The sequence below is a fragment of the Myxine glutinosa genome, chromosome 9 (assembly GCF_964187855.1).
Source record: "Myxine glutinosa chromosome 9, kmMyxGlut1.1, whole genome shotgun sequence".
In the NCBI taxonomy this organism is placed as follows: Eukaryota; Metazoa; Chordata; class Myxini; order Myxiniformes; family Myxinidae; genus Myxine; species Myxine glutinosa.
Window position 1 is genome coordinate 144,739,322 of NC_136269.1, and position 16,242 is coordinate 144,755,563.

The following is a 16,242-nucleotide window of genomic DNA, read 5'->3' on the forward strand; positions in this document are numbered from 1 at the left end:
GATGACTCTACTCTCTGCCGCTCCATTCCTCATCCCTCAGATCGGCAGTCTGTAGCCTCCTCACTCTCTGCAGACATGGACAAAATCACAGACTGGGCAAACAAGTGGAACATGTCTTTCAATCCTGACAAATCTCACACTCTTACAATGTCTCACCGAAAAGACCGACTGGACAACCCTCCCATCCACTTTCTGAATAATCCTCTCCAAGAAGTTCTGTCACTCAAGCTTTTGGGTCTCACTATCTGCCATGATCTTTCCTGGGAAAACCACATTTCAAATCTGGCCTCCAAAGCCAGTCGCCGACTGGGCATCCTCCGTCGTGCGAAGTCCTTCCTTGGCACACCTGAGCTCCTCACCACATACAAGGCTTTCATCCGCACCTCAATGGAATACTGCTCTCCTCTCTGGGCTGGTGCTCCTGCCTTACACCTAGCTCGTCTTCATGCTGTTGAAACCAAAGCGTTCAGAATCATTGGAATCTCCCGCGATGAAGCTAACTTCAAGGGCCTTTCACTCACTCACCGCAGGCAGGTTGGTGGTCTTTCCGTCTTCTACCGACTCCTCTCTGGCCTTGCCCCCCCCCCCCCCAGCTCTCTCTGGGCTCTGTCCCCCAAATATTCCTGCAGGTCGCACAAGATCTGCCTGCAACCCTCTTATGGCTAAACTGCCAAAATCGAGACTCTCTGCTCACCTTCACTCCTTCATTCCTCTTTTCTCCCACCTCTGGAACAAACTCCCTCACTCTCTTCAATCCCACTCCACCCTCCAGGCCTTTAAAACAGATGTTCACCACCATCCCTTATCTTCCCCCATCCAAAACCTTGATCTTTTCTACCCCCGCTAATTTAACCCCAAATCCACTTTTTTGAAATACCAACTTCTGTCCTGGAAGTCCTTGGTGTCCTTGTGTTTTATACTTCTCCCACCCCCACCCCCTTCCCATGCCTCCTCCCCCCAAGCCCTCTCCCCCCCACACATCACCCTGCTATCAAATGTTGTGTTTATACGCTTCCCCTTCTCTCCCCATCTTGTCTTCTGCTCCCTCTTTTTATATATTTTGTTTGTCTGTTTGATTTGTTTGTGAAATAAATGTTAGCTCTTTCACGAGCCTCGATTCAGTATACAAAAAAAAAAGAAAAAAAAAGTTCCCGAAACTTCTTCCATGCACATCTCACTCGAGCAACCGTTGCGGAGTCTGATCCACCTTCTCCATTCAGCATGTCTCCGAGGTAACAAAATGTTTTCTCACCTCCCAGCTTCACGCCATCTCCAAGATCCAACACACCATTTCGTCCATCTGCAGCTCCCTCTGTGCACACCTTACACTTGAATGTAGCTGCCACACTGGTTAATGACCCTCTCAAACCACTACCCTTTTGATGAACCCACTCAGCGCACATTGTACATTGAATGGAATTCACTCCGACACACTTCCTGCACACAGCACACGGCCACTTCCCAGTTCTTTCCACCTCACCACATGCTTTACCACTTGCCATCACCTTCGTCTTTCCGATATTCACCTTCAGACCTTTTGTCTCCATCCATTCCTTCCACTTGTTCATCTTCTCCTTCAGTCCATCCACACTTTCTGCAATCAACACCAGATCATCTGCATTCAACAACTACCACGGTAAACCCTCCTTTACGTTCCGAGCCAGCACTTCCATCACAGCTACAAATAGTAGTGGACTTAGTACCGACCCCTGATGCACTCCCACCTTCACCTCAAACTCACCACTGTTCCCGTCCTTCGTCCTTTCAGCTGTGCGCGCTCTTTTGTACATTGCCCTCACTACTCTGATCAACCATTCCTCCACTCCTAACTTCCTCAATGCCCATGTCACTACTTCACGTGGAACCCTATCGAATGCTTTCTCCAGATCAACAAGCCCAAGAAACAACTTCTTCCTCTTCTCCATGTACCTCTCCTGCAACTGCCCCACAATAAAAAGCACGTCTGTGGTTCCTCTTCCTGGCATAAATCCAAACTGCATTTCGTCAATCTTCACTTTCTTCCTTATCCTCCTCTCCAACACCCTTTCCAATACCTTCATTCCATGCTCCAATAACTTTATCGCTCGATACGAGCCACAGTCCAGAGGGTCACCTTTCCCCTTGTATAGAGGGACGAGGGCACTCAGTTCCCAATCCACTGGAATGCGGCCTTCTTTCACCACCAGATTGCAGATCTCTGTCATTCTCTTCACACCCCAATTTCCCGCTGCCTTCAACATATCTCCCACATCTCCCGTCGGCCCTCCCGCTTTTCCGCTTTTCTACTCTTCATTGCTTTTATCGCTTCCTCAACTTCCTTCTCGGTTATCTTCTCTGCCGGTCCTAAAACTGGGTTACTCTCTATGTTGCCATCCCATTCATTCTCTGCATTCAACAGTATTTCCATATATCTCTTCCATCTTCCTTTAATTCCATCTGGGTCCACAACGATTTGTCCCACTTCATCCTTCAAGCAACTCACCCCCATCACATCACACCTCTCTTTCACTATCTGCTTTGCAATCCTGAATACTGAATATGTGCAATCCCCAAAACACCAATCAAAAACAAAATATAAATGCTAAATTAAAAACAAGACCGAAAGTCTAACAGCGGCCTAGCCGGGCTTGTTTGATACTTTAGTTGAAGAGGATGGTATGACCTGGGTGGAGATACCAGTTAGCAAATAATGTAAGTATTAAATGTTTTTGAAGTCCCTAAGCTGTCTGTCACCATGGAAACGAAGAGATTGCATTGAGACACCATCTGGTTTCTTCCATATTTTGGTCAGTTAGGTGACACTATCAAAGTGACGCCTTTACATTGCAACAATATTTGATTGAAGAATATTTGATTACAACAACATTTGCTTTGGTTGTTGCTAGTCATTGCATGGCTGGCCTGACCATAAAACTGTCGTCGACAAAATTGGAAAGGAAGATCTGTAGCAGATAGAGAAAGAAGAATTCTAGGAATAAGGAGAATATACCCGGAATGCTCACCAAATTATCCGTCAAGTTTTTGGGGGTTCAATTGCAAAATATCTGAGCTGCATAACCGCAACGTATTATATACGCACATAAACAGTACGCATGTTTTTCCTTCATACATGTAATCCGGGTTATTTTACTTTTCTGGAAGGATCGAGACAGCAGTCTGTTGCCTATACACAGCCTAAATAAAGGAATGTGTCAGAAGAACGGGTTGCATGCTTGGAACAAGATTGACCATAGGGCGGGTCCTCGGCTAGTTTTAACAAAGCAGAACAGCATTGGTGATTTTCCCTTAATGCAGGTGAGTGACTCATGACATGGAAAAACAATATCAGATAAATAGCAGTAGAGGAGGCAAATTAACGGTATCCAAATGTTAGAGCACTTAGACCACCAGGACCAGTAGCGCTAAATGAGTCAGGAGAGGCTGGGGAATTTTTCATTTTGGAAGGAATTTGAATGTTGCTGGATGTTTTTTGGGGGGGGTGGGGGGGGAGATGTTAGATGGGTAAAGGAAGTGATCTTTTTATGTGTAAGCGCGTCTTTACTGTAAGTTTGCCCTTCACGTGACTCGTGGTGGTCCCTCTCGGCTCTCCCCCCGTTGGTATTTTTGTGCACATAAGATTGTTCACGGTTCTGTTTAAATATTATTTAAATATGTATAACCTTTCCCCTTCAGTGTTTTACTCAGTGGTATTTTACAACACGCTGTTTTTCTTCCTATTTAAAAGGCTTTTCTCAATTTCCTCTCCAACTCATTCCACCTCAAAAAAAAGAAATTCAATATCTTATACGTCTCCCTCACTACATGGTCTAAATTCACATTCATTCCATCCCTCCTCCATCATTCTGAACCGGATTGCTAACTTGAAAATCACAACAAACCCAATTTGTTTTCAATGTTCGTCTTTCATTAATCATCCACTTTCTAAACTCCCCTCTTGCCCCTCCCATCCAAATCCCTCCCCTTGCACCTACACTCCTAAACTCCCCCCTTGCCCAGCCACTCTTAAACTCCCCCCTACCCCTCCACTCCTGAACTCCCCCCTTGCCCTTCCACTCCTGAACTCCCCCCTTGCCCTTCCCCTCCTAAACTCCCCCCTCACTCCTCCCCTTCAAAACTCCCCCCCAACCCCTCCCATTCAAATCTCCCCCCATACCATTCCTCTCCAATTCTCCCTCCTCCCCCCTCCTCCTCCTCAAAGCTGCCTCCTCCCCACTTCGTCTCCCTTCTATCTCATACCTCCACCCCCCCCAACCTTCTTCTTTCCTCTGCCCCCCCTCAAACAACCCCTCTCTGTGCCTCATCCCTTCACCTTCAAACCTTTCATCCTCCTCATCCTTCCCTTTCTTGGAACTCTTCTGCAATCGCTGACACACTAGCAACTGCTCTCCCTACCTCCCCCTCTCATCCTTCATCTTACCCTACTCCTCCCCTCCCCTGTACCCGATGCTCCCCCTCTCTCTTCATTAACGGTATGGACCTCAAACATCCGGGGCCTTCGCTCAAACCTGACTGATCTCTCCATACAGGTTGCTTCTGACAATCCAGACTTGATCTGCTTAACAGAGACTTTCCTCCATCAAGATGTCTCTGATTCCTTAATATCTCTTCCTGGTTACTCCCTCCTCCGGTATGATAGACCTGAGCCTCGGCCTGGTGGTGGGGTGGCTATCTTTATCAAAAACTCTCTTCCTCACTCTCCTTGCACTGCCCTCTCTCCTCCTCACCCCCAGGAGTACCTCTGGCTACGGCTTCCTCTCCGCTCCCACCTTTTGTTCATGTGTGTTCTGTACCGTCCCCCAAACAGTGATGACTCCATCGACATTTCACTGTCTGACAACATGGACCAACTTCTATCCACTCATCCCAACTCTCTCTTCCTCATATGTGGTGACTTCAATTGTCATCATGCCACCTGGTTGGGTGTGGGTTCCTCTCTCACCAGTCATGGCACCTCAGCAAAGGACTTCTGTGACTCACTGGGATTGACACAATCTGTCAATTTCCCGACCCGGATCTCAGCCAATGGAGTATCTTCTCTTCTAGACTTGGTTATGACTAACTTCCCTGCTAATGTCTGCTGCTATTCTTCTGCTCCAATCGGTTCTTCTGATCTTGTGCTTGTCAAAGTGGACATCTCTCTGGCCATTCTCAGAGAGCCTCCTCAGCGTCGACGAGTCTGGCATTTCACTCAGGCCGACTGGGACGGTCTTCAAGCAGCCATCAATCGTCTGGATTGGTCTCCCATCTCCACTGCCTCTGACATCAATTCTTCCTGGGAATTCTTCCAAAGCAAACTGATCTCTCTCATGCACAGATTCATCCCATCTCGCCTTCAGTTGTCTTACCCTTCCTCCCGTCCATGGTACACTGAATCTTGTGGTGAGGCAGTTGCCCTGAAACAACTTGCCTTTGCCTCTTGGAAGGCTAATCCAACTGAAGGAAATCTCAGTTCCTTCCACCAAGCTCGGAACAAGTGTGTGTCTACCCTCAGGAGTGCCAGGAAGCACTATCTCTCCTCACTCAAGAATGAACTCTCAAACCTGTCTCCTTCCTCCAAATCCTGGTGGTGTCTGGTCAAATCCGTTTCTGGTGTTTGTTCCCCCTCCATCCCCTCCCTTACCTCAAATGGCCACACAGTTGACATCGCACGTGACAAAGCCGAATGCCTCAACTCTGTGTTTGCCTCAAAATCCTTAGTCCCAAACCCATCTCTCTCTGTTCCCACCTTTCCCAGTCGAACCAAACTGCTCCTGGACTCTGTGACCTTCTCTCCTGACAAGGTGGAGGAGTTTTTGTCAAACCTCGACTCTGATTCTGCAACTGGACCAGATGGCATCAGCCCACGGGTCCTAAAATCCTGCTCTGCCGCTCTATCTCACCCTCTCTCTGTTCTTTTCACCCTATCCTTTGCTCAAGGTCATCTGCCAGCATCCTGGAAATCAGCAAACATTACCGCTTTACACAAAAAAGGTGCAAAAACAGATCCTTGCAACTACAGACCAATCAGCCTGCTCCCAATTATCAGCAAAGTCATGGAATCCATCATTGCTTCGGATATGAAATCTTTCCTCTTCTCCAATGGCTTGATCTCTGATCATCAATTTGGTTTCAGACCAGGTCACTCTACTCTGGACATGCTGCTTCTGCTGTCTCAACAATGGATGGAGGTCCTCAATGCCAAACAGGAAATCAGAGCTGTCTCCCTTGACATATCACGTGCCTTCGATACGGTCTGGCACCCAGCTCTGCTCACCAAACTCTCCTCCTATGGTATCCATGGAAATCTCCATGCATGGCTTGCGGACTTCCTCTCTGGTCGTAGTCAACGTGTGGCCCTGAATGGATTTCTCTCATCTCCCCTTCCCATTCAGGCTGGAGTTCCCCAAGGCAGTGTGCTGGGCCCTGTGCTTTTTCTGGTCTTTATCAATGATCTCTCCGACTCTCTGGAAAATCCTCTGTATCTCTTTGCTGATGACTCCACTCTCTGCCGCTCCATTCCTCTTCCCTCAGATCGGCAGTCTGCAGCCTCCTCACTCTCTGAAGACCTGGACAAAATCACAGACTGGTCAAACATGTGGAACATGTCTTTCAATCCTGACAAATCTCACACTCTTACTATGTCTCTCCGAAAAGATCGACTGGACAACCCTCCCATCTACTTTCTCAACAATCCTCTCCAAGAAGTTCTGTCGCTCAAGCTTTTGGGTCTCACCATCTGCCATGATCTTTCTTGGGAAAACCACATTTCCAAGCTGGCCTCCAAAGCCAGTCGCCGACTGGGCATCCTCCGTCGTGCGAAGTCCTTCCTAGGCACACCTGAGCTCCTCACCACATACAAGGCTTTCATCCGCAGCTCAATGGAATACTGTTCTCCCCTATGGGCTGGTGCTCCTGCCTCACACCTGGCTCGGCTTCACGCTGTTGAATCCAAAGCTTTCAGAATCATTGGAATCTCCCGCGATGAAGCTATCTCTGAGGGCCTTTCACTCACTCACCGCAGGCAGGTAGGTGGTCTTTCTGTCTTCTACCGACTCCTCTCCGGCCTTGCTCCCCCAGCTCTCTCTGTGCTCTGTCCCCCAAATATTCCTACAGGTCGCACAAGATCTGCCAGCCACCCTCTGATGGTTAAACTGCCGAAATCTCGGCTCTCTGCTCACCTTCACTCTTTCATTCCTCTTTTCTCCCACCTCTGGAACAAACTCCCACACTCACTTCAATCACACTCCTCCCTCCAGGTCTTCAAAACAGCTGTTCACCACCATCTCTTATCTTCCCCCATCCAAAAACTTGATCTTTTCTACCCCCACTAATTCACCCCAGATCCACCTTGTTTGAAATTCCAACTTCTTTCCTGGAAGTCTTGGCAGTGTCCATATGTTTTATACCTCTCCCACCCCCCCCCCCCTTCCCATGCCTCCCCCCCAAAGCCCTCTCCCTCCCACAGTTCTCTCGATGTCTCCATGTCTCTCGGTCCCTGCTCTCAAATGTTGTGTTTGTGTCCTTCCCCCTCTCTCCCCATCTTGTCTACCGCTCCCGATGTTATTTGTTTTGTGTGTCTGTTTGTCTTTCTGTGTGATTAATGTTCGCTCTTTCACGAGCCTCGATCTTGTATACAAAAAAAAAAAAAAAAAAAAAAAAAAAAAACTCATTCAGCATGTTTTTGTGGTGTTTTTTTCCCCTTTTCACTGACCCAAAGTCAAATTACTGCCGTTGCTTTTCTGTGTTAAACTGTGACGATCACTCATGTTCGATTCATGGCGTCAAAGTGGATCGATGTTATTAGTGGAAATTATTATCTTACCCACTAACAATTTTTATGCATATATTTTTCTAATCAGCCCTGGTGTTGGGCTCGCGGCTAGGGTGCCGGCTTAGGATTCCTAGGATCCTGGGTTCGAATCCCGGTCGATCGCTGAATTAACGCCAGGGGGGTTGACTCAGCCTGTCATCCTTCCGAGGTCGGCTAATTGAGTACCAGTTCACTGGTAATTCCCTGTTTGTCGTTAAAGGTGGCAAAAAGGGTTGGCGTCAGGAAGGGCATCCGGCCGTAAAACATTGCTTCAAAAAAAGGGGACCAAAAAACAACAACAACCACGGTTCCCGAAAAAGGCCAACCCCTGCTTTGCGGGGGAAAATGGCCTCTAAAGGTGGTTTTTTTTGTTTTGTTTTTTATTGTTCTAATCAGCACTGTGTGTGACCTAAAGTCATGAAATAGTATCAAATATATTTTTACATTTTAACAAAAATAATAAAATCACCAAGTTTTGAACACCAAGAACCAAATTCATTTATTCACTCTTCGCTCCTTTCTTTTATTCCGAGAACATGGATTACGTGAATTTTTTTGTAACATTTTAGGTTTGACAAGATTTTAAATTTGTCCCTGCAGAAGGAGACCAAATAGTAGACCTCGAAGAACTGCACAGAATCAGGTAGACTGGAGGAGAGCGAGAGTTGTGGCCATATCACATCATGACAAGCCACATCAGTGAGTGAGTGAGTGAGGAATATTTTACAATAACTACTTGCAAGCCATGATACACATACCTTCTGCAGTCCCTCCTTCTCAAGTTCCTCTCGCCATCCGGTCATAAACTCGCCAGGAAACTTGTCCTTTATGAAGACCCCAATGCTCTTTCCATTCTTACTTTCCCGGATACCCTCAATGAGCTTGTCAAATTTGGGCTGGTTACTTTCACCCTAAAAATATAAAAATAAAAGCACGCACACAGGTACACACTCACAAAATTATTTATTAAAGAGTAACAGCTATTTCTAAAGCATTATATTAACAACTAGAAAGCATCTTAAAATGCAAAGCCCATCCGTGTCCGTTTGTATTCAGACTTCTTCCTCTTCCCTAGGCTCAAAATAACTAAAACAGTTTAAACTCCGGATCTTCACCAAAATTGAATCGATTCTTCCTTGTTACACACACAACCGGTCCACCCAGTTTCGTCCAAATCTGTCCACAACTTTTTGAGATATCCTGCTAAGTATCGTTTTTGGCCCAATCTCCCCGTGGAGAAGAATCACTTTAAAAATTCGACCAGCCAGATCCGAATCCGGATCTTCACCAAAATCTAATCATTACGTCCTTGTCAAATACGATACATCTCTGCCAAATGTCATCCAAATACATCCACAACTTTTTGAGATACAGTCACGTGAAAAAGTAAGTACACCCCATGTAAAGTTTTGACTTTTTCAACATATTTCAACATACAGCTATTTGATCTTCATTTCAACAATATTGATAGATAAAGGTGATATAATATAACAAATATCATGAAACATTTACATTTTGTAGTCCATTGTATAATTTAAATAAACATAAATGCAAATTTCGCATGTGGAAAAAGTAAGTACACCCTTAGCGCTAATAGGTGGTATTGCCCCATTTGGCAGAAACAACCTCAAGTAGGCGTTTCTTATAACTGTCTACCAGTCTCTGACATCGACTGGGAGAAAATGAAGATCAAATAGCTGCATGTTGAAATATGTTGAAAAAGTCAAAACTTTACACGGGGTGTACTTACTTTTTAACGTGACTGTATCTTGTTCACAAACAAACAAACAGACAGACACAGACAGAGTTGAAAAACACAACTTCCATCCAGCTTTGGTGGCAGAGGTAAAAATACAAAATGAAAATTAATGATTTTACGCAACCTTGACCTTTAACTTTTTGACCAAATTATTAATTTGTCGAATCCATATTCTCATAATAAAGCTTTGTTGAGAATTTTATGAAAAAGCCTAAATGGAAAATTTAAATTTCAGGTCAATTAGACGAAAATTGATGATTTTAGGTAATGCTGACCTTTGACCCTTTGACAAAAGCCATTGGAGAAGAGGAAGGATTTGATATCTGAGCCATTCCGAGAAACCATTTGAAACCATTTCATATCCGAGAAACCATTTGAATGGTTTCTCAGGGAAGCATGTAGAATCATACTAACATAATCATAAGACTTTAAACAAACAAACAAAAAAATACCTACTTTGGGGGCAACCCCACAGTTTTTTTTAATGCTGTGAACAAACTTTGGTACAACACGGGTGGTTAAGGTTCTGGTCAAGTTTCATTGAAATCGTGTGTGTAGTTTCAGAGAAAAAAGCAAATATCTCTTTTGGCGGGGTCAAACCTGGACCCACTTTGACTCCCCCTTAGCCCGCCCTTAGACTTCGATTTTCTTAGTGCCGTGAACAACCTTCCGTACATCATGGGTGATGAAAGTTGTGGTCAAGATTCATCAAAATATTGTGTGTAGTTTCAGAGAAAAAACCAAATTCCTATTTTTAGGGGTTAAACCTGGACCCACTTTGACGCCCTGTAAAATCCCTTAGACTCCGATTTTTTAAATGCCGTGAACAAACTTTAGTCACAACACAACAAATATAATTTCTGCCAAATTTGTTCGCAATCCCATCAGTGGTTTCTGAGAAGAAGTTTCAAGTGTTTACGGACGGACTGACGGACTGATGTGCCATCGCATAAGCTCCCATGAACTTCGTTCCAGGTAAGCTAAAAACCATGCAAATGAAGGAAGAATTTTTTCTTTCACCTGAACATCCATTGCTGGGAATATTATTTGCAGTTAGTTAGTAAAGCATTTTTTTTATCATAAAAGAAATGAATATGAATACCAACCAACCTTGTTAATTGCAATCATTTTGAAGAATTACTCGACAAATGAAGATCTTTTTGTCCTCAGATACCAAATGAGATTACAGGTCCCCATTTTAGTCACCTTTTATGCCATGCAGGTAATATACAGGGTCGTGGTTAAAATTGGTAACTTTCTCTAAAAAGAGACTGGTGGAATTAACAATTCCACCGACCCCCTCCAGCAGGGGTCAGTAAGCATACACTATGCCCCACGTGTACAAGGGAAAGTTGCAAAGTTGAAATAAACAAACGAGTTTTAAATATTGATTTTATTTGCATTTAGAACACACTCGTCCCTGTGCCTGTCACACTTTTCTTATCCCCACTCCTCCCCCTAGTCCGAGTAAGTCGAGAGACTGATGGATTTATTACTCCCACCAGGGAGTAATGCATTCAATCGTGCCCGTGTGTGTGTGTGCGCGCGTGTGTGTGTGTGTGTGTGTGTGTGTGTGTGTGTGTGTGTGTGTGTGTGTGTGTGTGTGTGTGTGTGTGTGTGTTCGTGTGTTTGTGAACAAGATATCTGGAAAAGTTCTGAACGGATTTGGATGAAAGTTGGTGGGTTGATTGCCCTTGACATAAGGAAGAATTGATTAGTTTTTGGTGAAGCTCAGGATATTATTCCGGATCCAGGAATTTTTTGAAGGATTGCTTACTTGTAAGATTCTACATTGATGAGGGCATTGCACATTCTGGAGAGATATGGATTGTACGGTATAATCCACCGATTGTCCACAACATATTTAGCCATTAGCACCTCAATGCCACCATCAGCAACTTTCTCCACCGGTACAAAGGATATCCATCTCTATCCGATTGGGGTTTTTTTTTTTGTTTTTTTTCCTTCTCCACCGGTACAAGTTTTCCATCTCCACCGGTACAAAAAAACCATTTTTTTTTTAACATTATCTTCTATATATTCTATATTTAACATTGTGATATGAAAATAGTTTTCATATTTGTTGTAAATGTAGTTTAAACTCGTGGTTATGCGTTAGAGCGGTGTATTTTTTTTTAGCAGCGTCGTCTTCAAGGTTCTTTTTTTTTCCTTCTAATAAAGACATATTCTGTCATTTTAAAACCACCAAAGTGTGTAATAGGTTTCCCCGTTTCATAAAATGTATCGTTTGATACGTATAATGCTTTAAAAGTTTTTTTTTGTTTTTTTTTCCTCAGAAGAGATATCAACATTTACCTCAGCGAATGTCAATCGCGGTGTCAGTATTTGATGAACTTATAAAGACTTAGGTGACTGATAGGTGTGACCAGCATGTGCACGGGATTCTTCCCAGAAGAATGAGTGGTCGCATTAGCTTGTACGACTTAAAGTGAGCGAGTTTTGTTTTCACGTTTGGGCCAGTTTTACATGTTGTATCCCGAACAATGAAACGAACGTTTTCATGGCTTACAATTTTATTTGAAGTCACACACGCCTCAAAATACACTCACCGATATGGAATTGAACGCTGAATCCGAAAATGTAAGTGAAATTGCCTTGGTTTTTTTTTTTACATTATCTTCTATATATTCTAAATATATATCTGTGCAGTGTCTGTCTTGTCTTGTGTTGTCTTGTCTTGTGTTGTCACTGAACTACTCCCTCAAACTTTTGTGAAATCGTACTATTCCAACTTGACCCACGGCGGGAGTATGCGCTCCACTGAGTGGCGTTCTAGTTTAATGTAGTGGAGATGCAGCACAGGCATGATGGGCCAAATAGACTCCTCTTGCGTCAAAGTTCCTTGTTAAGACTTATTGGTTTCATATCGATGTAGTCACAAACTTCACTGTGACCAACAGACGCTTTATTTGTGTGCAGCAGAATTGCAATGTAAAGACTTTACTTTATGCAATGTAAAGACTTTACTTTATGCAATGTAAAGACTTTACTTTATGCAATGTAAAGACTTTACTTTATGCAATGTAAAGATTTTACTTGATGCAATGTAAAGACTTTACTTTATGCAATGTAAAGACTTTGCTTTATGCAATGTAAAGACTTTGCTTTATGCAATGTAAAGACTTTGCTTTATGCAATGTAAAGACTTTGCTTTATGCAATGTAAAGACTTTACTTTATGCAATGTAAAGACTTTACTTTATGCAATGTAAAGACTTTACTTTATGCAATGTAAAGACTTTACTTTATGCAATGTAAAGACTTTACTTTATGCAATGTAAAGACTTTACTTTATGCAATGTAAAGACTTTACTTTATGCAATGTAAAGATTTTACTTCATGCAATGTAAAGACTTTACTTTATGCAATGTAAAGACTTTACTTTATGCAATGTAAAGACTTTGCTTTATGCAATGTAAAGACTTTGCTTTATGCAATGTAAAGACTTTACTTTATGCAATGTAAAGACTTTACTTTATGCAATGTAAAGACTTTACTTTATGCAATGTAAAGACTTTACTTCATGCAATGTAAAGACTTTACTTTATGCAATGTAAAGACTTTGCTTTATGCAATGTAAAGACTTTGCTTTATGCAATGTAAAGACTTTACTTCATGCAATGTAAAGACTTTACTTCATGCAATGTAAAGACTTTGCTTTATGCAATGTAAAGACTTTACTTTATGCAATGTAAAGACTTTACTTTATGCAATGTAAAGACTTTACTTTATGCAATGTAAAGACTTTACTTTATGCAATGTAAAGACTTTACTTGATGCAATGTAAAGACTTTACTTTATGCAATGTAAAGACTTTACTTTATGCAATGTAAAGACTTTACTTTATGCAATGTAAAGACTTTACTTCATGCAATGTAAAGACTTTACTTTATGCAATGTAAAGACTTTACTTCATGCAATGTAAAGATTTTACTTCATGCAATGTAAAGACTTTACTTTATGCAATGTAAAGACTTTACTTTATGCAATGTAAGTTTTCTTTATGCAATGTAAAGACTTTACTTTATGCAATGTAAAGACTTTACTTCATGCAATGTAAAGACTTTACTTCATGCAATGTAAAGACGGCACCTCGGTATTTTCCGTGAAGTTCATAAGAAGGAATGGCGATGGAAAAATCCAACAACGGCTGCTATTTCCGTATTTACCAACGTAGACAGACTTTCTCCTGCTTGGCGGACAATTTGATGAGGGTATCGAGTTTGCAAGCTTTTGTACCCGGCTAACTTCTACAAAAATACATCGTAAACTAGAACGCCACTCAGTAGAGCGCATACTCCCGCCGTGGGTCAAGTTGGAATAGTACGACATCACAAAAGTTTGACGGAGTAGTTCAGTGACAACACAAGACAACACAAGACAACACAAGACAGACACTGCACAGATATATATTTAGGATATATAGAAGATAATGTAAAAAAAAAACCAAGGCAATTTCACTTACATTTTCGGATTCAGCGTTAAATTCCATATCGGTGAGTGTATTTTGAGGCATGTGTGACTTCAAATAAAATTGTAAGCCAGAAAAACGTTCGTATGGGTCAAAATATGGATTTCCATCCACATACGGAAAAGTTTCACATATACAGATCATGAAACAGAACATAACACAGAACAGATCATGTTAAATACATGTACACACTGATTCACTCTCTATGTTATACATGTACACACTGATTCACTCTCTATATTATACATGTACACACTGATTCACTCTCTATGTTATACATGTACACACTGATTCACTCTCTTATATTATACATGTACACACTGATTCACTCTCTATGTTATACATGTACACACTGATTCACTCTCTATGTTATACATGTACACACTGATTCACTCTCTATGTTATACATGTACACACTGATTCACTCTCTATGTTATACATGTACACACTGATTCACTCTCTATGTTATACATATACACACTGATCTACTCTCTATATTATACATGTACACACTGATCTACTCTCTATATTATACATGTACACACTGATTCACTCTCTATGTTATACATGTACACACTGATTCACTCTCTATGTTATACATGTACACACTGATTCACTCTCTATGTTATACAATACACACTGATCTACTCTCTATATTATACATGTACACACTGATCTACTCTCTATATTATACATGTACACACTGATTCACTCTCTATATTATACATGTACACACTGATTCACTCTCTATATTATACATGTACACACTGATTCACTCTCTATATTATACATGTACACACTGATTCACTCTCTATGTTATACATGTACACACTGATTCACTCTCTATGTTATACATGGACACACTGATTCACTCTCTATATTATACATGTACACATTGATTCACTCTCTATATTATACATGTACACATTGATTCACTCTCTACGTTATACATGTACACACTGATTCACTCTCTATATTATACATGTGCACACCGATTCACTCTCTATGTTATACATGTACACACTGATCCACTCACTCTATGTTATACATGTACACACTGATTCACTCTCTATGTTATACATGTACACACTGATTCACTCTCTATATTATACATGTACACACTGATTCACTCTCTATGTTATACATGTACACACTGATTCACTCTCTATATTATACATGTACACACCGATTCACTCTCTATGTTATACATGTACACACCGATTCACTCTCTATGTTATACATATACACACTGATTCACTCTCCATGTTATACATGTACACACCGATTCACTCTCTATGTTATACATATACACACTGATTCACTCTCTATGTTATACATGTACACACTGATCCACTCTCTATATTATACATGTACACACTGATTCACTCTCTATGTTATACATGTAGACACTGATCCACTCTATATTATACATGTACACACTGATTCACTCTCTATATTATACATGAACACACTGATCTACTCTCTATATTATACATGTACACACTGATCTACTCTCTATATTATACATGCACACACTGATTCACTCTATATTATACATGTGCACACCGATTCACTCTCTATGTTATACATGTACACACTGATCCACTCACTATGTTATACATGGACACACCGATTCACTCTCTATGTTATACATGTACACACTGATTCACTCTCTATGTTATACATGTACACACTGATTCACTCTCTATATTATACATGTACACACTGATTCACTCTCTATATTATACATGTACACACTGATTCACTCTCTATATTATACATGTACACACTGATTCACTCTCTATATTATACATGTACACACTGATTCACTCTCTATGTTATACATGTACACACTGATTCACTCTCTATATAATACATGTAAACACTGATGCACTCTCTATGTTATACATGTACACACTGATTCACTCTCTATGTTATACATGTACACACCGATTCACTCTCTATGTTATACATGTACACACCGATTCACTCTCTATGTTATACATGTACACACTGATTCACTCTCTATGTTATACATGTACACACCGATTCACTCTCTATGTTATACATGTACACACTGATTCACTCTCTATGTTATACATGTACACACTGATTCACTCTCTATGTTATACATGTACACACTGATTCACTCTCTATGTTATACATGTACACACCGATTCACTCTCTATGTTATACATGTACA

General features: G+C 41.7%; 1 protein-coding gene across 1 annotated transcript in view; it reads right to left on the minus strand.

Moving 5' to 3' along the window:
* The window catches only part of LOC137434833 (FACT complex subunit SPT16), a 151,799-nt gene that overhangs the window by 131,022 nt on the left and 4,535 nt on the right, over nt 1–16,242 (minus strand). The window contains exon 4 of the mRNA XM_068127967.2: nt 8,548–8,700. Within this exon, the coding sequence (XP_067984068.1) occupies nt 8,548–8,700 (153 nt within the window). The remainder of the gene's footprint in view (nt 1–8,547; nt 8,701–16,242) is intronic.